This window comes from Neoarius graeffei, chromosome 12 (genome assembly GCF_027579695.1).
Source record: "Neoarius graeffei isolate fNeoGra1 chromosome 12, fNeoGra1.pri, whole genome shotgun sequence".
Classification (NCBI taxonomy): Eukaryota; Metazoa; Chordata; class Actinopteri; order Siluriformes; family Ariidae; genus Neoarius; species Neoarius graeffei.
In genome coordinates this window covers 37,494,502-37,519,965 of record NC_083580.1, presented here as the reverse complement: position 1 = coordinate 37,519,965, position 25,464 = coordinate 37,494,502, and the positions used below count along the sequence as shown (strand labels likewise).

The window sequence follows — 25,464 nt, the reverse complement described above, 5'->3', positions numbered from 1 at the left end:
AAAACCTACTTCTAGCTGCATGTGGTCCTAGTACAAGTCTTGTCAGAGATAAGCAGAAGGAAGTTAATAAGCATCCAGTATCTAATGTCCTTTACACATTACTCAATTCTATTAAGCTGGTGGCTCTCATCAGGTTTTGCAGAAACATACAACTGTGCGTCATCAGAATAACAGTGGAAGCTAATACCATGCATATGAATTATATCACCCAGAGGTAACATATAACATACAACTGTGTTTTATCAGCATTACAGTGGAAGCTAATACCATGCACATGAATTATATCACCCAGAGGTAACACACACACACACACACACACACACACACACACACACACACATATACATGTGTGTGTATATTAGGGTGCATCAGTTGCCTTCACTTTCATAAAATCTGATGCATTTTTGTTTGGGTGTTCCTTTTCACCAATCAAGACATCCTGTAAAATTTTTTGACCATATTCAAAAGTCTAATGGTGGCACCATGAGGTTCATTTCTTGCCAAAAAACGCTTATTTTATGTCTTCGTGTAAGGTTTGAATCACAATGTTGGACTCCATTTATTGATTTCTTGTGACCCAGAGATCATGTTAAGAACCTTTGCAAGGGATTGAGAAGCATTAAATGTGAATCATAATCAGGGCTTTGAACCGGTTCAGGGAACGAAAACGAAAACCGGGAACTTTTTCTATTTCACATGGAACAGAAACGAAACCAGAAACTTTATTTTTTATGTTCCGGAACAGAAATGCTTATTAAAATTAATGGTAACCAGTTAATACCGGTTTTTATTTCGTTACTCAAAGTTTCCGTAGCCTACAAATAAAAAAGTCATTCTTCTCCTGCACAAGTTTCTATGACCCACTGGGGTCACTTCCTGTGTGACGTTCACTAGACGTTCGCTGACTGAATGGAGAGAGTGGGAGGGTGGACTACTATCATGTCTCCACATCTTAAATAAGAGGTAAATATTGCAGTCTATCGTTATTCAAAAATGTCAATTTCAAACACGATATCAATATATTTGTCCACGTTAATGAGAGGCTCGCGAACATTAAATGACATTAACCTCTGTTAGCCTATCAATGCATAGGGCCTGACTAGCCTTTGGTAACACACTAAACGAATTATCTTTCATTTTTGGCACTTTTTCTGTTTGTGTAGATGGGAAGACATACTGAGAATCCAAATCGGCAGCATTTTTCCTTTGACCCAGCAACAAACAAATCGAAGTGCAACGTTGAGGGATGTGGAGCCGAAATAACGGGCAACCATGGGGGGAATTTGCAGAGGCATATCCAAAGACGGCATCCGGACCTGTTCAACAACTCTTCTACTGACACCGCACAAAAAAGACCTGGCACAGGGCAAAGTACTCTAGATGCAGTCGTTGTTAAGAAGCCAAAATTGCTCAAATGTACCCATTACATCCGAGGCCCTAGTAGATGCGTGTTTGGAGCTCGTCACAGTGAACGGCAGACCATTTTCCTTAATGGAGGACAGTGGCTTTAGAAAAATAATCGACCCACTACAACAAGCAATTGGAAATGGTTTTGCAATTAATTCAGCCAACATTCGTGAGAGGGTAACAACACTCGCCGACAGTGAAAGGAGAAAACTGATGGATGAGCTTAGTGGCAGGCTTATCCTGCTGAAAATCGACAGCGCCACTTGCAGGGATCGCTCTGTTTTGGGGATTAACGTGCAATATACAGCTGGAGAAAACATTGTGTTACGGACGCTGGCTGTTCGAGAATTGTGTGAAAGACACACGGCCTCCTACATATCCTCTGTGGTACAGGAGGTACTGGCAGAGTATAAAATCAGTCTGAAGCAGGTGTACTCGATCACTGCGGACAACAGTGCCAACATGCAAAAAGCAGTGCAAGTATTGCCCGATCTGCAAGCGACAGGCCACGATGAGGAGGAGGAGAACAACGATGCGGACACAGAAGCTGACAACATGGAAAAAGAACCTGATATTGAAATTGATCCTGTTGTTCAGGGGCAGGTGTTGCGAAGTGTGCGTTGTTCAGCACACACTTTACAGTTAGCAGTAGACGATGCATTGAAAGAGAAAGGGGTGTCTAACATCATTGGTAAAGCGCGCCATGTTGCTAAAAAGTTGCGCACTCCAAATGTTGTGGCCGTTATCAAAAGAATGGGCCACAAGAGGGCCATAGTTGACTGTCCAACGCGCTGGCATTCCACGCACGGTATTATGCTGGATCGACTTTGCGAGCTCAGATCATTTTGTGATGACATGTCGCCTACAGTTAATGAGCTGCATTTAAGTGAATCCGAGTGGCAGGCCATTTCAAATGTAGTCAATGTGTTGAAACCTGCAAAAATTACCACTAAATGCATCCAATCAGAACAGCTTACCGCAAGTGACTTTTACGGCCTGTGGCTGAAGTGTGTGTTAGATACCGACAAAATTGACAGCCCCTTTGCCAAACCAGTCTGGTCCAGTGCATGAAAGCATGTCAGCATACACTCTTTGAAAATGATGCATTTGTGGCTGCTGTATTTGTTGATCCTAGATATAGGCTATTTTTGACAGATAATCAGGCTGAGATGGCGAAATTACACCTGTGCCGCACTTGGGACATGATCCAAAACCTGTCCGCCGCCCCCAACACAGACAGTGTAGCTGAGCGTTCATCATCTTCATCTGAAGATGATGATGAAATTGAGCAGCTGCTGGTGGCTAAAGAAAGAGAAACCACCGTCGTACAAAAGGGCCGAGTTCCCATTGCATCGGTGTTAGACGCCTATTCCAGAGAAGCGCGTTTAAAGCGCACCGAGAACGTCCTTCGTTACTGGGCATCCATGGCCGCTTCAAATGCAGATATGCACAAACTCGCAACGTCCGTCATAGCGGAGCGTGTATTTTCATCTTTGAAGTTTATTCTTTCTCCGCTTAGGTCGTCCCTGAATGACAAAATTCTGGAGGATATTCTTTTCATCTGCTTGAATAAACAGTTTGGAATGTAAGCTAACCCATTTCCACTTCCATCTTTCTTGGTTAATTTTTAATGGGTAGGCTACTATAGTATGGGAATTACTATTTTTGTGACTGTACAGGATTTATTTTATTTTTATTATTATTGGCTATTATTATTTTTGGCAGCCTGGAAGGCAATGGTTTGGACAATTCTCGATAGTCTAATGTATGTCAGTCACAAATCTTTTTTGTTTAACAACACCAGGTTACGGTGTAGCCTATATTTTTAAGTTTTTGTTGCCTACTAAACGTGAGCCACTTTTGTTACCTACTTCTTTGATAAATGTTAGCATGTTTGTCGATTAACGATACCTGATGGATATGGACTATGGAATTGCATTTTATAGGCCTAAATGTTAGTAGGCCTATGCTAAGCTAAAAAAAAAAAAAGACTTGTTACGGTGTGAATATTGGATGGCCTGTTTTTTTCCCTCTTTTCCTTGCCTACTGTGAATGGTCACGACCAGGTTTGGTGACTTCTTTTAAGTTGGTGTAGGAACTGTTTATGGTGTAGCAAATGCCTAAGAAATGACCTGATGACTGATGGGCTGTGGGATTTTGTTGTTGCCCACTGAGTGGCATAGCCACGTGACTTTATAATGTCATTGACGTTTGTGTTGAAAATCCTTTGGTTAACAATAAACAACACATTTGAAATAATAATTGTTTTGAATTATTTCTTGTCTTATTTAATGAAGGTTGTAATAGAATTAGCCTACATTTGGCTTAAGCTGGATGAGACAGAGACATAATTTTATAGCCATTTGTTAAACAGCTGACAGGGAACGTAATTAACCGTTCCAGGAACGAAATTTTTTTGTTCTAACCGGTTCGGGAACGTCTATTTAATGGTGGAACCCAAAACCGGAAACGTTAAAATTCCGTTTCTGTTCGGAACGAACCAATAGGAAAAAAATTCTGGTTCAAAGCCCTGGTCATAATACATTTGTATTGTTTAAAAGTAGTTGAACAATGATTCAATGAACAGCTAAAACTCAAACTGTGCTTGATAATATATTTAGAATATGTACTAAAGATGTGTACCTAAGATATTTGGTATACTCTATAAGGTGCCATAATGTTTCATGAAAAGTGATTGAAATTTTGTCATAAAAGTCATAAAATAGCAGCTTTTTCCATAACTTTGAGCTCCTGGTGCCACTATTAAACTTTTGAATTTTGTCATAATATTTCACCCAGTGTGTTTTCTTACCAAAAGGAACATAAAAACAAAAATGCATCATGATCGGAGGAACTTTTCATTTTTAGGGGGCAACTGATGCACCCTAGTGTGTATATATATGTATATGTGCACACACACACATTATTTATATATATATATCTCAGCTGGATAGTCAAGTGGTAATGCTCACTGACTATGACGCGGGAGATCGGGGTTCGAATCCCGGTTGGGGCAAAACATCATGATATATCAGCCTACCTCAGGAACGAGTGAAGACATAACTGATAGAGTCATACCGGCTCACACGTCGCCCGGGTCAACAAGGTCTGCATCAGTTGCTAGGGAACCAGGGCAAACTGATGAGAAATGGGCTACTGGAACAAGACATCGATGGACGAGGACAGAAAATATGGATTTGCTGGAATGCTACTATACAAGCAATCCCAGAGAGAGGGGATACATGCAGCGAATGTGGGACCATTGGATACTTCAAAACCCACAATCAAGGCTAACAAATAAACAGCTATTAGCCCAGTGTTCCAACATCCGTAATCAAAATCTACTATCACAACTAGAGATTAATTAAATACAACAACGATGCTACGGCAAGGGGGAGCCAGGAAGACAGGTCAGCATCATCCCCACAACCAGAGATTGGGTACCAAGCCTCAACACAAGAGCTGCTGACCTGAGAAGGACCCAACTGGAAACCTGGAGCCCCTGACGAATACCGAAGCTGAGTTGCCAAGTACCTTCAGAAGATCTACTAGTAGATGTGAATGCTGCTCTGAAGACAATCTCCACAAGAACCATCACTGAGACCAACAAGCTGATACACAGTACAGCAACAGTAATCATGGAGATGCTTGGACACATAAACAGTATCCACCATGGAAGAGACGATTAGAGGCCAAGATAAAGGCAGCATGGAGAGAAGTTAGCCAGCTAGCTGAACTACAGAAAGGGAACATGGTGAATAAAGGGGCACCCAGGAAGTACAACTCACTCTCCATACCAGAGGCACTCGAAACTGCCAAACAGCGACTAACAGCTCTGGCCACCCGGTTGAAGAGATACACCAAGGAGGGAGAGGCCAGGAGAATAAACAAGCTGTTCTCCACTGAACCAGCCAAGGTGTACTCTCAGTAGCACCGGAGCAACAACCGGTCAGACCCACCAAGAGCTGAGGTGGAAAAATACTGGAAAGACATATGGGAACATCACACAACACCGATGCCCAATGGTTAGTGGACCTAAGAGCTGACCACAGCAACCTCCCAGAACAAGAACCAGTAACCATCTCAATGGCAGACGTCCAAGAACGAGTGTCAAAGATGAAGAGCTGGACAGCACCAGGCCCCGATATGATCCATACGTACTGGCTGAAGAAGCTAACTGCACTCCATGAACGCCTAGCAGCACAGATGAACCAGCTGCTGAGGGATGGGACCCACCCAGAATGGCTAACCCAAGGCAGGACAGTCCTAATCATGAAGGACCCCCAGAAGGGACCCATCCCGTCCAACTACCGGCCAATTACCTGTCTCTGCACAACATGGAAGGCCCTGTCAGGCATCATTGCGGCAAAAATGAGTAAGCATGTAGCTCAATACATGAGCAAGGCACAGAAAGGAATTGGCAGTAACACCAGAGGAGCCAAGCACCAGCTACTGGTCGATAGAACAGTCGCCCGAGACTGTAAGAAGAGACAGACCAACCTGTGCACTGCCTGGATTGACTACAAGAAAGCCTACGACTCAATGCCACACACATGGATACTGGAATGTCTGGAACTGTATAAGATCAACAGGAACCTAAGGACCTTCATCCAGAACTCAATGGAAATGTGGAAGACAACCCTAGAGGCCAACTCAAAACCCATTGCCCAAGTCAACATCAAGTGCGGCATATACCAAGGAGATGCACTATCACCACTGCTGTTCTGCATAGCCCTGAACCCCCTCAGTCGGATCATCACGAAGATCGGCTACGGGTACCAATTCCGTAGTGGGGCAACAATCAGCCACCTGCTCTACATGGATGACATCAAGCTGTATGCCAGGAATGAGCGAGAAATAGACTCGCTGATCCACACCACCCGGATCTACAGCGATGACATAGGGATGTCATTCGGATTGTGGCCGGATCTCATTATCTCTTGCCGCTTTATCCTGTTCTACAGGGTCGCAGGCAAGCTGGAGCCTATCCCAGCTGACTACGGGCGAAAGGCGGGGTACACCCTGGACAAGTCGCCAGGTCATCACAGGGCTGACAGACACAGACAACCATTCACACTCACATTCACACCTACGGTCAATTTAGAGTCACCAGTTAACCTAACCTGCATGTCTTTGGACTGTGGGGGAAACCGGAGCACCCGGAGGAAACCCACGCGGACACGGGGAGAACATGCAAACTCCGCACAGAAAGGCCCTCGCCGGCCATGGGGCTCGAACCTGGACCTTCTTGCTGTGAGGCGACAGCGCTAACCACTACACCACCGTGCCGCCCCACACAAAAACTGATACTTCCAATATTTAAAACTCCTCACTTTTTTGCGCACACTTGTACAGTAAAGGCGATGTCCGGAAATTGCATTTATTTCAGCATAATACATGAAAGGAAGGAAATTTTTTCAGATGCTTATTCAGCCTTGTCAGTAACTTTTGGAGTAAGGGGCATCTGTAAGCAGATGCTGCCACTATGGTGGGAAAAAAGGTGGGGGTTCCGGGGGTCCTCCTCCGGTAAATTTTTTAAATATAGTTGTAACATAGTGCATTCTGAGTAATGCATTCTTCTTGATCTCATGATTTAGGTGGGTTATACGTGAAAAATATAAAATTAATGAAAATGAAAGTAAAACGTCTATGACGACTTCATCCCAATTTGACCTATTTTCAAGTTTTATAGGTCCAAAAGGTATGTTTGGTGCAAAAACAACACTGTGCATCACCAAAAGAACACCATACCCACGATGAAGCATGGTGGTGGCAGTATCATGTTTTAGGGTTGTTTTTCTTCAGCTGGAACAGGGGCTTTAGTCAAGGTGGAGGGAATTATGAACAGTTCTAAATACCAGTCAATTTTGGCCCAAAACCTTCAGGTGTTTACTAGAAAACCGAAGAGGAAGAGGAATTTCATCTTTCAGCATGAAAATGACCCTAAAAAAAGTTTTGGAATGGCCCAGCCAGAGCCCAGACCTGAATCCAATTGAAAATCTGTGGGGTGACCTGAAGAGGGCTGTGCATAAGAGATGCCCTCGCAATTTGACAGATTTGGAGTGCTTTTGCAAGGAAGAATGGGCAAATATTGCCAAGTCTACATGTGGCAGGCTGATAGACTCCTACCCAAAAAGACTGAATGCTGTAATTAAATCAAAAGGTGCTTCAACAAAGTATTAGTTTAAGGGTGTGCACACTTATGCAACCAGCTTATTGTACTTTTTTTTTATGTTTTCCCCCCTAACAGATTTGTTTTTCAATTGAATTGTACAGGTTATAGGTCACATTGAAGGTGGGAACAGTTTTGAAATTATTTATTGTGGTCTCAGTTTTTTACATCAGAAAAACCTATCATTTTAATGGGGTGTGTACACTTTATATCCACTGTAATCAGTCTAGAATATATAAAATTTTCACTAAGTTAAATAACTGATGGAAAATATTGAACTTTTTCACAATATTCTGTCTGAGATGCACTAGTATGCTTTAGTATCTCATCCCTACATTAAGTTGTGTGTACAGATAACTGTCAGTGCACAATAGAAAAATACAAATTAATAGGATCTGCTAGAACTGTAAACATTGCTGAATAATTAAAGTGGCAGTCATACTATTGAATTAAAGGTACATCGGAGCAATATATCTGTAGCTGTATTTGGGAGACAATTTTGGTCCCACAGTGAACCACCATTTGAACCACGCTGTTCAAATTCAACTTCAGAAGGGTTGATTAGTCTAATTTAGCCCCTACCAGCCTGTGCTTCAAACAAACAATGAGAGCCACACATGGACAGACGTACTGGAGCCCATAGTCCTGAATCCAGAACTGAATCCACTTATCTTATTGAAAGTGATAACTGACATTTTAGACTAACTGACATATTGCACCCAGGCTCTGCAGCTGATGTGTTAGCTGTTAGGCTGAGGGAATTATATGGTGAAGAACAGGAGCTGTTGGTGGTACACTTTACAGTCATAAACACTGCTCACTGGACAGAAATTACATCAGATCAGTGGCATAGATTACTGTACTGCAGATGTAAAAACCTGAATTACATCAGTGGCCTCCCAAACTTTTCAGGGCTCAGGGCCTCATCGCTTTTAGACCCCAACAAGTTTTCTGTGCTGTCCCAAACTAATTTTGTTCTCTCTTGGACAAAGGTGTATGTATGTATGTATGAATGAATGAGCGAGCGAGCAAGCAAGCAAGCCCCCATGGTTCAGAAAAAGGGGTTCGACTCTGAGCACTTCTTTGTTCAAAAGATGGATGGTGGTTTCCATCCAATTCTAGATTTGAGAGAGCCAAGTTGGCTCCTAAAAGTTCTCCAGTTTTGTAGGCTATCAGATGTTATTCATGGCATGACATGATATTTTCATTTTCCCATCATTCTGTAGCACAGAGATTTGTGTTTGTGATTTTGAGGTTTGTGTTCCAAGGACAAGCATTCCAATTCAAAGACATATCCTTCAGGTTCTGTCTAGCACCAGAGATGCATGCAGATAACCCTGTCAGGAGACTCAAGCAGGAGCATAAGGACACTGCCATATTTTCATGATTGACTCCTGGTAGAAAACATCGCTTTGGTGTACCAGACACCCATACTATTACATGCCACTTTACAAAGAGTTGTTGATGCTCATGAGGCTGGAAAAGATTCCAAAACAATCTGTGGTTTGGACTGCACCAAGCCACAGTCAGATGGAGAAAATTCAAGCTCACTATTACCCTCCCTAGGAGTGGTTGACCAACAAAGATCACTCCAAGAGCAAAGTGTGTAATATTCTGCAAGATCACAAACGAACCCAGGGTAACTTCTAAGCAACTAAAGGTTGCAAGCAGAAAGATACTCCACTCCAAAAAACATTGCTCCCCAACTACAGTTTGCTAAAAATCATGCTGACAAGCAAAAAGGCGATTGAAAAAAAAATGTGGACGGATGAGACCAAAATAGAACTTTTTGGTTTAAATGGAAGCATTATGTTTGGAGAAAGGAAAACACTGTATTCCAGCATAAAAGCCTTATCCCACCTGTGAAACATTGAGGTGGTAATATCATGCTTTGGGCCTGTTTTGCTGTGTCTGGGCCAGAACAGCTTGCCATCATTGATGGAACAATGAATTCTGAATTATTCCAGCAAATCCTAAAGGAAAATGTCAGGCTATCTGTTCATGAACTGAACCTCAAGAGAAAGTGGGTCATACAGCAAAACAATGACCCTAAACACACACACACATCGTTCTATCAAGGAATGATTATGAAGAATAAAAATGTTTTGGAATGGCCAAGTCAAAGTCCTGACCTTAATCAAATAGAAATGTTGTGTAAGACATCATGTGAACAAACCCACCAACATTCCAGAGTTGAAGCTGTCCTGTATGGAGGACTGGGCTTAAATTTCTCCAAGCCTATGTGAAAGACTGATCAACAGTTACCAGAAATGTTTAGTTGTGGCTATTGCTGCACAAGGGACTCACAACGGATACTGAAAGCAAAGGTTCACATACTTTTGCCACTCACAGATATGTAATATTGGATTATTTTCCTTAATAAATAAATTACCAAGTATAATATTTTTGCTTCTTTTGTTTAATTGGGTTCTCTTTATCTACTTTTAGGACTTGTGTGAAAATCTGATGATGTTTAGGTCATATTTATACAGAAATATAAAAAAAAACCCTCTAAAGGGCTCACAATTTTCAAGCACCACTTTACTATTATTTTACACTTGTCTGTCATCTTGTAAGCAAGTTTGCACAACTAGATGATAAAGAACTCTCTATATATTTCTAAATAATGTTGATTGCAGCCAGGTTGAATAATAACCCAATAATGCAAAAGCACATGCTAATTTTCATCAAAAAGCTCATCAAAAATGAAAAACTACCAATAACTAGCTAGCCTTACGCAAATCAACAAATGGATGCTCAGGAAATTTAGTTAGTTTAGGACTTCTGGTAGAAGCATGCATTTAGGTCACTGACATATTTAAACTGGAAAAATAATACTGAGCTTAATCTCACAGGTACTATAGGCTGGCTCACACTGCAGAGACATAATCTGGAACTTCTCCTCGTCTGTCTCCACCTGCAGCTGGGCCAGGTACTGCCTGACCTTACGGGCCATCTGTGCATCTTCATACAGCTTCTTGGCATTCAGCAATGAGCTGCGCCGCACACGCTTTTTATGCCCAGCCTGGACATCCAGCAGGTTGGAATTGGTGCTGCCCTGGCTCAAGGACCTGAAAGAGGGCCAGAGAGAGGGCGTGAGTAGACATTAATGTCCTATGAATATCACTGCAGTAAGACTGAGACAGAAAAGACAGAACAGAAATAAACAATAACTTCTAAGACATAATGATCAGTGACTTTTTTGTAGAAAATGTTGCTTTATTTAAATGTTTCTTTTTAAGGACTATTTTAAGGACCCTTTTAATACACAAAAATTAAATTGTTCAGTTAATATCCCACTATTAGTTAATCATCAGGATGAATGGAAAGCAGGACATATTAAATGCAGACTAGTCTATTAGTCTATATAGAAGTCTCTTATGCATTCATGACTCAAGCACCCCCACAGTGTCAGTCCTGCATGCTGTGGCGCGCGCCAAGTGAACTCCAGCACGCGTGCTGTGAACAAGGCGCACCTGAACTCTATTAGAGAACTAAGGGTTGGGCTATTTAAGGACTGCACTAATGCTAAGGCATTGCGAAGTATTACGCCATGTTCAGTGCGCATTACCAAGCCTTTTGTCCCGTGTTTGTGGTTTTCCTGGTTTCTCGACTCTTGTTCCCATTTCTAGTTCTCATTTTGCCTCCGACATCCTTTCCAATATTTTTCCACCTCAGCTCTTGGTGGGTCTGACCGGTTGTTGTTCCCCTGCCACTGAGAGTACACCTTGGCTGGTTCAGTGGAGAACAGCTTGTTTATTCTCCTGGCCTCTCCCTCCTTGGTGTATCTCTTCAACTGGGTGGCCAGAGCTGTTAGTCGCTGTTTGGCAGTTTCGAGTGCCTCTGGTATGGAGAGTGAGTTGTACTTCCTGGGTGTCCCTTTATTCACCATGTTCCCTTTCTGTAGTTCAGCTAGCTGGCTAACTTCTCTCCGTGCTGCCTTTATCTTGGCCTCTAATCGTCTCTTCCATGGTGGATACTGTTTGTTATGTCCTGAGCCCACCTTGTGTCCAAGCATCTCCATGATTACTGTTGCTGTACTGTGTATCAGCTTGTTGGTCTCAGTGATGGTTCTTGTGGAGATTGTCTTCAGAGCAGCATTCACATCTACTAGTAGATCTTCTGAAGGTACTTGGCAACTCAGCTTCGGTATTCGTCGGGGGCTCCGGGGCTCCAGTTGGGTCACGATCTTCCTTCTCAGGTCAGCAGCTCTTGTGTTGAGGCTGTTAGCTGTTGGGGCTTGGTACCCAATCTCTGGTTGTGGGGATGATGATGACATCTCCCCGCTGACCTGGCTCCCCCTTGCCGTAGCATCGTTGTTGTATTTAATTAATCTCTAGTTGTGATAGTAGATTTCGATTACGGATGTTGGAACACTGGGCTAATAGCTGTTTATTTGTTAGCCTTGATTGTGGGTTTTGAAGTATCCAATGTATCCCTCTGCATGTATCCCCTCTCTCTGGGATTGCTTGTATAGTAGCATTCCAGCAAATCCGTATTTTCTGTCCTCATCCATCGATGTCTTTTTCCAGTAGCCCATTTCTCATCAGTTTGCCCTGGTTCCCTAGCAACTGACGCAGACCTTGTTGACCCGGGCGACGTGTGAGCTGGTATGACTCTATCAGTTATGTCTTCACTCATTCCTGAGGTAGGCTGATGTATCATGAGGGGTCTTGCCTAAGGACCCTTACTGGATGATGTTTTGCCCCGACCGGGATTCGAACCCTGATCGAATCCTGCGTCGTAGTCAGTGAGCATTACCACTGTACTATCCAGCTGATTTTATATATATATATATATATATATATATATATATATATATATATATATATGCACTTCATTAAAAGGAACACTTCTGCACATACATCTGCCTCTCTCGTGCATTTGACAGAATACTTCGCCATACCATGGATGTAGCAGACGTGTTTCAATACGGGATTCCACGCCACTTCCAGGTTTCCCTGTCTCTGCCGCTAGCTTCATATTTCTGCTGACATACTGATGCTCGCCCTCCTACGCCTTACGATGGAGAATATCATCCGTGTGGATTCCGCATCCAGTGTGGGGTCCTCTATGATGACTTCCAAGAGCCCAAGCCAACCGAACCCATCTGGGTGAGCTTCCTCCTGACGTTCGTTACTGGACGAGCACACAGATGGGTGGAATATCTGATTCGGGTGGAACACCCGTGCCTTCAAAACTCTCAGACTTTTTTTTGCCATGCTCAAGTTTATCTGTGAATCACTAGTAAAGGAGGAACCCCATGAAAATTTTTGGGGAGGGGCAATCATGCCAGTGGGCGACTCAGCGGAGGAGGCCGTCGCTCTAGAGCGCCTCCTAGAGACAACCATTCCAATGGCTGACTCAGCTGAGGAGACCATCGTTACAGAGCTCCCTCCAGTGGCCGACCCAGCTGAGGAGGCTGTCGCTCCAGAGCTCCTCCCAGTGGCAGATATAGAGACAGCAGAGGTTGTTGTCTCTTTTGAGCTGGTTTCTCAGCCAGAACCAGCACCTGAATCCATGCCTGAACCCGTGCCAGCATCTGTTCCTGTTCCAGTGTCTGTTCCCATGCCTGAACCATTGTCTGCTCCCGTGCCAGAGGCAGAGCCAGCGCCAGTGTCTGCTCCCGTGCCAGAGGCGGAGCCAAAGTCAGTGCCAGTGTCTGCTGCTGTGCCAGAAGTGGAGCCAGAGTCAGCGCCAGTGTCTGCTCCCATGCCAAAGGCAGAGCTAGAGTCAGCGCCAGTGTCTGCTCCCGTGCCAGAGGCGAAGCCAGAGTCAGCACCAGTGTCTGCTCCCATGCCAGAGGTGGGGCCAGAGCCTGCATCAGGGCCCGCTCCAGTGCCAGAGCCTGCATCAGGGCCTGCTCCAGAGCCCATGCCAAAGCCTATTCCAGTGCCAAAGCCTGTTCCAGAGGTGGAGCCAGAGTCAGGGCCCACTCCAGTGCCAGAGCCCACTCCAGAGCCAGCATCAGAGTCTACTCCAGAGCCAGTGCCAGAGCCAGCATCAGAGTCCAGTCCCAAGCCATCTCCAGAGCCCGAGTCCGAGCCATCTCCAGAGCCAGAGCCCAAGCCATCTCCAGAGCCTTCTACAGAGCCCGAGCCGTCTCCAGAGCCCTCTACAGAGCCCGAGCCGTCTCCAGAGCCCTCTACAGAGCCCAAGCCCAGTCCAGAGCCCTCTCCAGAGCCTGAGCCCGAACCCCCACCGGGGCCAAGTATGATGGATTTTCGCTCCTGGAGGGAGCTCTTTGGGAGGGGGTTCTGTCAGTCCTGCGTGCTGTGGCGCATGCACCTGAAGGTGCGTCAGGCTGCGCGTGCACCAAGTGAGCTCCAGCACGTGCACCGTGAACAAGGTGCACCTGAACTCTATTAGAGAACTAAGGGTTGGGCTATTTAAGGACTGCACTGATGCTAAGGCACTGAGAAGTATTACGCCACGTTCAGTGCGCATTACCGAGCCTTTTGTCCCATGTTTGTGGTTTTCCTGGTTTCTCGACTCTTGTTCCCATTTCTAGTTCTCATTTTGCCTCCGACATCCTGTTTGTTTGCGTCTCGACCGACCCTTTGCTCGTTTTCTCGTTTATGACCTTGCCTGCCAATTTGGATTGTTTGCCTTTGTGTTTCTGTGTGTGTGTATATATATATATATATATATATATATATATATATATATATATATATACACACACACACACACACACATACACACACAGGTAGTCGTCGACTTACGACCGCGTTTGGTTACGACTGACCGGTCGTAAACCGATCTGGTCGTAAGTCGGCCTATGTTAAATGAACGTAAGTATATTGTGATGTGTAATGATATTGTAATCATCTTAAAGTCTTATTTTATCAACATTTTCTTATTTCATTACCTTGGTTCATTATTTCGTTTAAGTCAAACACTGCATACGACACTGCGTACAGTACAATTCGTTTAATATGTGCAAAACAAAAAATACGAAATACAGGTGTGAAAAATAGAAAACATTTTAGTTTGAAACATAACAAAATACAAATGTAAAACATAGCAAAATACAAAATTTAGTGACTGCTGGCATTACTGGTGCTTGGCTGTGGGTTGTCTACGTCATCATCAGCTGTTGCAGCGCTCGGGCTGGCGGGAGCATTTGCTCGTTTCATAAACCAGGAGCTGGGGTGGAAATTGTATGACAGAGTGCGCGAGGGAGCGTGAGAGAGACTGCGCATGTGCCTGGAGCTAGGGCAGAAACTGTATGACAGAGTGCGCGAGGGAGCGCGAGAGAGACTGTGAATGTGCCTGGAGCTGGGGCGGAAACTGTTGTACGCGGTGAGAGACGCTGCCGGGAGCTGGGGCGGAAACTGTCGTATGCTCAGCTGGGAAACACTTGCCAGTCATAACCAGACGGTCGTAAAGTCAATCGGTCGTAAGTCGCATAGGTCGTAAGTCGACGACTAACTGTGTGTATATTATATATATATATATATATATATATATATATATATATATATATATACATACACACACACACACACATATATATATATATATATATATATATATATATATATATATATATATACACACACACAGTGTATATATATTACACACACTATATTGCCAAAAGTATTTGCTCACCCATCCAAATTATCGGAATCAGGTGTTCCAATCACTTCCATGGTCACAGGTGTATAAAATCAAGCACCTAGGCATGCAGACTGTTTTTACAGTGCACAAAGCAAGGTCCATAAAGACATGGATGACAGAGTCTGGTGTGGATGAACTTGACTGGCCTGCACAGAGTCCTACTTCAACCCGATAGAACACCTTTGGGATGAATTAGAGCGGAGACTGAGAGCCAGGCCTTCTCGTCCAACATCAGTGTGTGACCTCACAAATGCGCTTCTGGAAGAATGGTCAAAAATTCCCATAAACACACTCCTAAACCTTGTAGACAGCCTTCCCAGAAGAGTTGAAGCTGTTCTAGCTGCAAAGGGTGGACCGACATCATACTGAACCCTATGAATTAGGAATGGGATGTCGCTTAAGCTCATATGTGAGTCAAGGCAGGTGAGCAAATACTTTTGGCAATATAGTGTGTGTGTGTGTATATATATATATATATATATATATATATATATATATATATATGCACTTCATTAAAAGGAACACTTCTGCACATACATTCACCTCTCTCGCGCATTTGACACAGTAATAAGAGTTCAAGGCATTCTGTGTATTCACAGATATTCATTTGAGGTTTGTTTTTTTTTTCTAACAAGGACAGAGTATTCTAATGCAGCTAGGGAATTCTGGTTTATAATAACAATAATAATAAAGATTTTAAACTGATCTTTAAAATAACCTGGTAACATGGGAAGTTGATTAAACAATTAACTAAAAATCTTCCAGATGAGAGCTTGAAGTTTGGGTTTATAAGTCACAAAGAAATGGGCATTAAAAGACATGATAATAACCAGAGGTGGCAAAAAATTACTAAATTACTCAAGTAAACGTACTGTTACTCTGGTGAAATTTTATTCAAGTAAAATTGCTTATGTAAAAATCTACTCAAAAAAAGGAACTTATTTAAAATGAATTTTTATCAAAAGTTGCTGAGGTTTTTTTTTTTTTAAACTGTGTGATTGGCAAGGTGCAGATAGATTGTTCTCTAGGACCTTTCCCAGGCAACGCAGTCAGAGTAAGAGTATGTATATAATTTATTTTTAATTTCCAATTACCTTTTTCCTACAGCTAGAATTTATTACATTCATCCAAAACTTTTGATATTGACATTTGATAAAGCATGTTTTCAGAATCAGAATTGTGTTTATTGGCCAAATATGTTGACACACACACACAAGGAATTTGTTTCCGGCAGTTGGTGTATCTCTAGCGATACAGAAGAAAAAAGTGTGAATATATGTATATGTAAGTTATGTATATACAATATAAGAAAAATGTATATGTACAATATGGACAACATGGACATTACACAATATAATAATATGCAATCTACAATAACTATTGTAACTATTATAATAATTGTAGGGGCGGCACGGTGGTGTAGTGTTTAGCGCTGTCGCCTCACAGCAAGAAGGTCCAGGTTTGAGCCCCGTGGCCGGCCCGCGAGGGCCTTTCTGTGCGGAGTTTGCATGTTCTCCCCGTGTCCGCGTGGGTTTTCTCCGGGTGCTCCGGTTTCCCCCACAGTCCAAAGACATGCAGGTTAGGTTAACTGGTGACTCTAAATTGACCGTAAGTGTGAATGTGAGTGTGAATGGTTGTCTGTGTCTATATGTCAGCCCTGTGATGACCTGGTGACTTGTCCAGGGTGTACCCCGCCTTTCATCCGTAGTCAGCTGGGATAGGCTCCAGCTTGCCTGCGACCCTGTAGTACAGGATAGAGCGGCTAGAGATAATGAGATGAGAGATGAGATAATTGTATACAATATACATAATATACAATATCTATCTATAATCTAAATATCTAAATATATCTATCTATAATAAACAATGTCTATAATATACAATACAATACAGTGATGTAGTGGTTAGCACTGTCGCCTCACAGCAAGAAGGTTCTGGGTTCGAGCCCAGTGGCTGACGGGGGGCCTTTCTGTGTGGAGTTTGCATGTTCTCCCGGTGTCTGTGTGGGTTTCCTCCGGGTGCTCTGGTTTCCCTGACAGTCCAAAGACATGCAGGTTAGGCTAATTGGTGGCTCTAAATTGACCATAGGTGAGAGTGTGAATGGATGTTTGTCTCTATGTGTCAGCCCTGCGATGACCTGGCAACTTGTCCAGGGTGTACCCCGCATCTTGCCCATAGTCAGCTGGGATAGGCTCCAGCTTGCCTGCGACTCTGTAGAACAGGATAAGTGGCTACAGATAATGGATGGATACAGCGTACATTATAAATATGTATGCTATCAACAATATAAATAGTACGCCATATACAGACAATATGCAGGATATTATAGACAAGACACAATATGCTAAAAATACACATGACGACAGAGTCCACCGAGTGCAGTGAGGTAGTGCAAACAGGAGTATACAGGAGATACAAGTGGTACAACAGTATAATGGCAAGGACGGTTCAGGTCAGATATTTATGACATCGGTGGCATTGAGAAAGAAGTTGCTCTTATGTCTGGTGGTTCTGGTTCTCAATGTTCTATAGCGCCTGCTGAAGGGGAGGAGTTGGAAAAGATTGTGACCAGGGTGTGAGGAGTCGTTAATGATTTTCTCTGCCTGCTTCCTGGTTTGTGAAATGTACAAATCCTGGAGGCTGGGTAGGAGAGCACCGATGATCCTTTCTGCTGACCTTACTGTTTGCTGCAGTCTGTTCCTGACCTGTTTTGTGGCTGCTGCAAACCAGACTGTGATGGATGTGCACTGGACGGATTCATTGACAGTGGTGTAGAACTGTGTCAGCAGCTCCTGTGACAGACCATACTTCCTGAGTTGCCACAGAAAGTACATCCTCTCCTGGGCTTTTTTAAGGATGGAGTTGATGTTGGAGTCCCATTTCAAGTCTTGTGAGATGGTAATTCCCAGGAACTTGAAGGTCTCTACAGTTGTCAAAGGGCTGCTGCATATTGTGAGGGGGAGCATCGCAGAGGGGTGTCTCCTGAAGTCCACCATCATCTCCACTGTCTTGAGCGTGTTTAGCGCCAAGTTATTCTGACTGCACCAGAGCACCAACCGTTCAACCTCCTGCCTGTATGCAGACTTGTTGCCATCTTGGATGAGGCCTATGACTGTAGTGTCATTGGTAAATTTCAGAAGTTTTACAGTTGGGTCCATGGTGGTGCAGTCATTGGTGTAAAGGCAGAAGTGCAGTGGGGAGAGGACACATCCCTGAGGAATGCCAGTGCTGATTGACTGTATGCCAGAAGTGACTGCCCTCAGCCTTACTTGCTGTTCCCTACCTGTTAGGAAGCTGGTGATCCACTGACATATGGCAGGTGAGACACTGAGCTGGAACAATTTGGAGGAGAGATTTTTTGGAATTATAGTGTTAAACACTGAGCTGAAGCCTGCTAACAGGATTCTTGCATAGGTCCCTGGACAGTCAAGATGTTGCAGGATATAGTGCAGTCCCATGTTGACTGCATCATCCACTGACCTGTTTCCCCTGTAAGCAAATTGCAGGGGGTCCAGCAGGTGACCTGTAATGCTCTTCAGGTGGGCTAACACTAGTTGTTCAAAGGACTTCATGACCACAGATGTCAGAGCAACAGACCTGTAGTCATTTAGTCCTGTGATGGAGGGTTTCTTGGGGACTGGAATGATGGTGGTGTGCTTGAAGCAGATTGAGGGATCTGTTGACACATCTGTTGATCAGACTTGACACAGCTTGAGGGATCTGTTGAAGATCTGTGTAAAGACTGGAGCCAGTTGGTCAACACAGGCTTTAAGACAGGAGGAGAGGGTTGTTTTCCTGTTGCTTTCCTGATTTTCTGACTCTGGAAGAGCTGTCTCACGTCCTCTTCACACACCTCGAATGTAACCTTAGCATCAGGGGAGGGGGGTGGGGGGTTGTCAAGGGTGTGATAAGGGCTGTTGTTGATGGGCTGGGATGGGTGAAGGGTGTTGATGTGTTTTCCCTGCAGTAGAAGGCATTCAGGTTGTCAGCTAGGTCTTTGTTTTCCTCAGCAGGGGGGATGGTCTCCTGTAGTTGATGTCTTGCAGGCCTCTCCACACTGACACAGGATCGTTGGCTGAAAACCTGTTTTTCAGCTTTTCAGTGTAGCTTCTCTTTACTGCTCTGACTTCCTTACTAAGTGTTTCTGACCTGCTTGTAGAGTGCCCTGTCCCCACGTCTGTAAGCATTTTCCTTAGACTATAGAGATCTTGCAGTCACGTGACCGGAAAGTACACAGCCGCCATCTTGTCGGTCAACAGCACAGCTGAATATTGCTGCACTCGTGTACAGAATGGATCAATTTCAACCGACGGACTACACGGCTCATTTTTCTAATGAACAGATAACTAGATATATGTCTAAAATAAACGATCTACAGATTAGTGACCCTTATGGCTTACCGGACGGAGTTTTCACGACCGTGTCAGTGGATATGGAACTGCCAGAGGTGGAATACCCACACTATAATTACCTCATCAACTTTCCCTCGCTGTTCAGTGGTGAAGCACTGCGTGCTTATAAATCTCTGGACAGTTATCTTTACAGAAATTCAGGATTTGTCAGCGACTCAGATGTGGCATCTTGTAAACAAGAAAATGATCCTCACTGGATGGGTAAGTCACTTAAGTATTGAGTATAGCACTGACCAGCCGATTATAGAATAGAATAAGGTAATTCCAGCTGTAATTCCAAATCGTCCGTCTTGTTTACCTGGCGTTGGAGAGATAGAGGCTTAGCAGTGGAGATTTGAGTGGCTGTTTTCTGAGCTTAGTCAACAGGTCGGCTCTGCAGCCTCGCTTTTGCTTCCACTCCCGGCGCCGCCTCCTTTGCTTTGCTTCCAATAACAATCCACGGAGACCCCGCTGGTCTCGCCATCTCGTCCCGAATGTTTTTTTTTTTCTCGTCCGGAATGTTGTTGTGCATGCAATGGAAATCGCTACAAACCGTCATTTTCTGCTGGAAACCAATGTCCAGTAAGTCCATACGGTTGTAGTGGATATTGAAGTCCGGTACAGACGAACAACACACAAAAATACACACAAAAAACATAAAAAACGTGCACAGGTAGGGAGAGCTTGTAGCCACAGCCGTTGTAGTAGAATTGTATATAGTAGGGTTTTCCAGAAGAAAAGGTAGAGGTAGAAGCAGAAGTAGAACCAGAAGTAGAAGTAGAAGGCGGAAATATGGCATTTGACCGACAAGATGGCGTCTGTCACAATCTGGATCGGCTGTGATGTCACATGCAAGTGCTCCATTGGAGTTGCCTTAGTCTGGATGTGAACCATACTTTATTATTGTTGTATATGCAGTAGGTCTCGGTTGGTACACACATCTTCACAAAAGCTGATATAGGACGTCACAGTGGCTGTCAGTTTGTCCAAGTTGTCAGTTGCAGCTTCAAAAACACTCCAATCAGTACAGTCAAAACAGTCTTTCAGTTTGTGTTTTGCCTCACTGATCCATTTCTTCACAGTTTTGACCACAGGTTCTGCATATTTTAATTTCTGCCTGTAGGTTGGGATAAGATGGACTAAGCAGTAATCAGAGAGCCCCAAAGCTGCATGAGGAACAGAGTTGTATGCAATTTTTAGAGTTGTGTAGCAGTGATCCAGGATGCTATTATCTCTGGTGGGACAGTTAATATGCTGTATATATTTTGGTAGTTCCAGGTTTAATTTCAGCCTGTTAAAGTCTCCAAGAATTATGAAAGTGCATTTTGTGTTTTTGTTCTCAGCTGGCTAGCTGATCAGCCAGGGTTTGCAGAGCATCATCCATGCTGGCCTGGGGTGGGATGTAAACACTCTAACCAGGTTGAAGGAAGGAAACTCCCATGGTGAATAAAATGGCTTGCAATATAGGAACAATAACTTAAAATTTGGGCTGCAGTATTTACTAAGCATTATGACATCTGCACATCAACCTTCATTTATGTAGAAGCAAATTCTGATGCCTCCCCCCCCCAATAGCTCCACTATGCGATCCACTTGGTACAAGTGAAAACCTGGGAGCAGTAGACCACTGTCAGGGATTGAATCACTAAGCCAGGTTTCAGTGAAACAGAGGGCAGCAGAATATGCAAAGTCCTTGTTTGTTCCATTGAGAAGCAATTCATCCATTTTGTTGGGCAGAGACCGAAGGTTTGCCAAGTAGATTGATGGAAGCGGAGTTCTAAAGTCCTGCATACGGAGTTTCACAAGAGCACAAGCCCACTTACCCCTTCTGCGTCTCCTCAATGTCCCATAGAGTGCCATTCCTCCAATGTGTTTGTGAAGTTAGGTAAAAAGTTATCAGAAGTGAACTCCCTGATATTAAGCAGTTCTTCTCTGGTGTAAGTAATTGGGTTTATATTGCTGGATATACAGAGAATAAACAAAAACAAACAAAATGCTAGAGAGCGCAGTGCTGAGGCTGCTGTCTGCAGCACCCTCATGACTCCTTTTTTTGCCTACAGATACAGTATGTCTGAAGATAAAGTTACAGACTCTTTGAAAGGATACACATTATTTACATTATAAACAATTTATTCCATCCAATTTTCATAATGTAATTTATAAACATGGTACACAAAGGATGCCCATATAACTTTCATTTTGTCTGATTATACATTACTGACTGAAATATATTGAGCAACATTATGCCACTTTAACTCACAAGACAATGCTCTAACAGGAGAGATTATATTGTATTAAAATGCCAATTCCCATCAGTTATACTCCTAAACAGCAAAACCTCTATCAGGTCTGAGCAATGTGATGTCAGCTTGAAGTAGTTTTTGTGAACACAGCCCCTTCTGGGGGAACACAAAGCTGTAAAATTGACTGGTGGCAAATAAGAGATAGAGGTCATCACCATATCTGAAAGTCGCTGTATTGTGTCCTTCAACAGAAATACACACTCGCACATTTGTTTCTCCTTGCTACCAAGCAGGAAAAGGGAGAGTAAAGGATGGATTTTATGGCAGCAGAAGGGACTGTCCATCTATATAAACTAGGAAGGAGAGGGTGAAATATTGTCATCTCCAGTCCAGTCCAGCCTTGCAGGTGCTAAACTGGAGCTGCTCATTAACAGCAGTAAACAAAGTGGACAGAAAGCTGCTTTTACACGGGCACTTGTGCCGGAACAAGTTGTTCCCAGAACAAGTTGCCCAGGCACAACTTTTATTTTATTGATTTAAATCAACATTTATATAGGAACATCAGTTTAGCATTGTTAGTTTAAATGGAGTCCTGATTTAAAAAAAAAAATTGCCCATCTAAACACTATTTGTTCCAGAACAATTTGACACCGGTGGATGCAACTTGCTCCTTTTTATGAGGTGGTGCAACTTTTTCTGGAACATCTTGTTCCGGGTGCAACTTGTTCCCGCTTACCATCCAAACACAATTGGTGGTAAGTAGTAGGGCTTACATGTGTGCGGTCGTGTTCATCCGGGTCATTTATCATCCGGACAAGACTGCTTTGCGGCAAATTCAATGGTCAGTTCTTCTCGAGTGTTTTTCCTTGTCAGACTTTTCTGCCTTTAAACGATGGAGTCAGGCAATTTCCAAGCCGATCACACTGATAACTGGACTAAAGAAATAGTTATGATATTGGAAATGAAGGCACAATTTCACAGTCTGGGAGTCCTCTTATCCCAGCGGCAAATTTGCTAACTCCATCTACATGTATCTCAATCACAACATCTCCAACTACACCAACCACAACAGGTTCATCTACATTAGCCACAGAAACAACAAGTATACTATCAGCTTCATCTACACCAATAACAGCAGCAGCAGAAGCACATAAAGGTATTGAAAAAAAGTAATAAGAATATTATACTTGTGATTTATTATCACAAAGGTGTGGCTGTGATTACAACTATTTTGAGCTGGAAAGTAATATTAGCACTCTATAGTTAAGAATCTCTCATGAGGCATCATGTCTTAAAACTGCACTCTAAATAACATTTTTTGAAAAACAAAAACCTTACATGAAACAATATTCTAAGTAAAAACAGCAATTTAAATGTATTATTTTTCTAGGACAAATATCCAGGAAAAGGAAATCTATTTGTCTTTTTGAAAAGCAAGAGAGATTGATGAACAGCATGATGTCATCCTTCCTTGCATCCAAGGCAGAGGCTGCCAAGTGCTTTTCTGAGCTAGAAGAGAAAAGGATGAGGTTTGAAAGTGAACAAGAAGAGAAAAGAAAAGAGGCTGAGCGTTGACATGAAGAGAGGAGGAGGATGTTCAGTCAAAGGCCTCAGCAGTACTCATCATATTATGATCCATCCTTTAGCTAGTTATAAATCTGCAATCATAAACTACTTATTCCAATTGATAACTTTTAGCTGTATCTGTATAGGATTGTAGAATAATTTATATCAAATTTTTAAAACTTTAAATTTCGTTCAATTATTTGTATTATTAAATACAAAATTTAACTTTGAAAAGTAACAAGAGTATTGGCATTTGTTTTAACATCAACAGGGTATATACACCAATCTTTGAGTCAATTAACTACCATTTAATACCTTTTTTTACTACCTTCAGATTTTTTTTACAACCACCACGACATCGAATTGCACCAAGTATCAATCAGAAAGATTTTGTGACATGCACATAGATTTTGTCATCCAGCACTTACTTACATCATTACCATTATCCAGGAGACTCGGTTGCATATTTCGCAACAGGGCATTAGTTACAGTAACAATGTGAGGTGGGGTGGTTTGCTTCATTTAAGTGATGGAATGGTACTGGATTTAAACTTACAACCTTCTTGAAGACTGACTTCCAACCATTCGGCGACAGCTACAAATACTGCTAGGTCTAGAGTCAACTAGTTGAATCTATTCTATACAGCATTTGATAAAAAAAAAAAAAACAAGCAGACAAAAATGTCATCAACTCAAATAGCTGTGGAATGACGTACGTCATTATAGAAACCCGAGAAAACCAGGCACTGTTCTTGTTTACATTTCAAATCCATCCGTTTCGGGCGCGTAAGAAAAATATCCCCGTAAACTCCGCTTTTCCGTTTAAAGAGCCGAAAACTCTAAGTCTAACAAATTGGCCAAGTGAATAAAGCGTGTGTAACAGAAAAGGCTTTCCGTTATGATGTCTGTCTCCACCTGCGTGCGTTTGCGCTGACCGCAGTTAACCGGGTGCAGCTGAAGTGTCAATCACCAAATTAACAAGGGGCAGCGCAAACGCACGCAGGTGGAGACAGACATCATAACGGAAAGCCTTTTCTGTTACACGTGCGTAGACAAAAAAAAATACCGTTGAGAAACATGGCGGACGGAGTAGAAAATGCCACCAAACTTCTTTATTTGAAAAATAAAACCCTTCGTTTTACCTTTATAAAAGTGTGTAACTGATATATACCATGTGTGGAAATTATTGTTGTGTTTGGTGGTTAATTATTTTTTCATACTTATAACGTTTTGTTTTCTTAAGAACAATGGTCTCTTTTTCCAGTGTGAATTATTAATATGACCTCAAGCTCCCCTATTCCCTGGTTCGAGTTCAGAGACTGGTGCTTTGAAGCCGTGTTAAGGCACCACAGAGTCTCCGCCCGAAGCGTGGCATTGCCTCCCAGCACAATCTTCAAGTCTTGAGTCGGGTCCACGGGTCTGGTCTGCTCGTGCAGCTGCGGTGGTGTGGCCGTTGGTATAGCACTAGCACTAGTGCTAGCTGTCGAGGTGATAGACTGTTGCTGCCCACGACCGCGCATTCCCCTGACGTGTTTCTCCGACTTCATGTGCGACCTGAGCGCATTAGCCCCCATCCAATTAATATTAATGATTTTGAGGCACACTTTACAGTATGCCTGCCTGTCGTTCCCGACGACAGGCCTTATCCAAGCTTGAAAGCTTGGATCCCGGAGCCAGGATCGGGAAAACTTACATTTCCCCATTTCTAAACTTTTTGCCACCCGCTAGAATTCAATGAAGAGATACTGGTTCACTTAGCACTGCTTTCCGTCTCCACTTGGACTTAGCTATGCGCACGCAGACGATTTCAGATTTCTATCGACCAATGAATACAATACGACGTCAATATCAAGTTCATATCACACATTCATTTTTGAAGTAGCGGCGCAAGCAAGAAAGGATTTATTTTATTTTGCCTATTTCATCAAAATGAAACCAGTCATTGTCCAAAAGAAAAAAATAATACCTATTCTTTAAAAATAATACCTTTTGACCAAATTTATCACTTTTTAAGGCCATTAAATTTTGCGTTTTTGATTTATCACTTTTTAATACTTTTTAA

The 25,464-nt window shown here is 43.0% G+C and overlaps 1 protein-coding gene across 19 annotated transcripts in view; it reads right to left on the bottom strand.

Annotated features, from left to right (window-relative positions):
* The window catches only part of rapgef6 (Rap guanine nucleotide exchange factor (GEF) 6), a 721,150-nt gene that overhangs the window by 151,666 nt on the left and 544,020 nt on the right, over window positions 1-25,464 (bottom strand). For 17 of the 19 annotated variants that reach the window (XR_009655729.1, XM_060935824.1, XM_060935835.1 and 14 more), the window contains one exon: window positions 10,433-10,650. Coding sequence is in view for 18 of the 19 variants with exons in the window: in XM_060935824.1 (XP_060791807.1) it covers window positions 10,433-10,650 (218 nt within the window). In the remaining variant the exon portion in view is untranslated. The remainder of the gene's footprint in view (window positions 1-10,432; window positions 10,651-25,464) is intronic. The other 2 variants (XM_060935826.1, XM_060935836.1) reach the window with 1 other exon arrangement.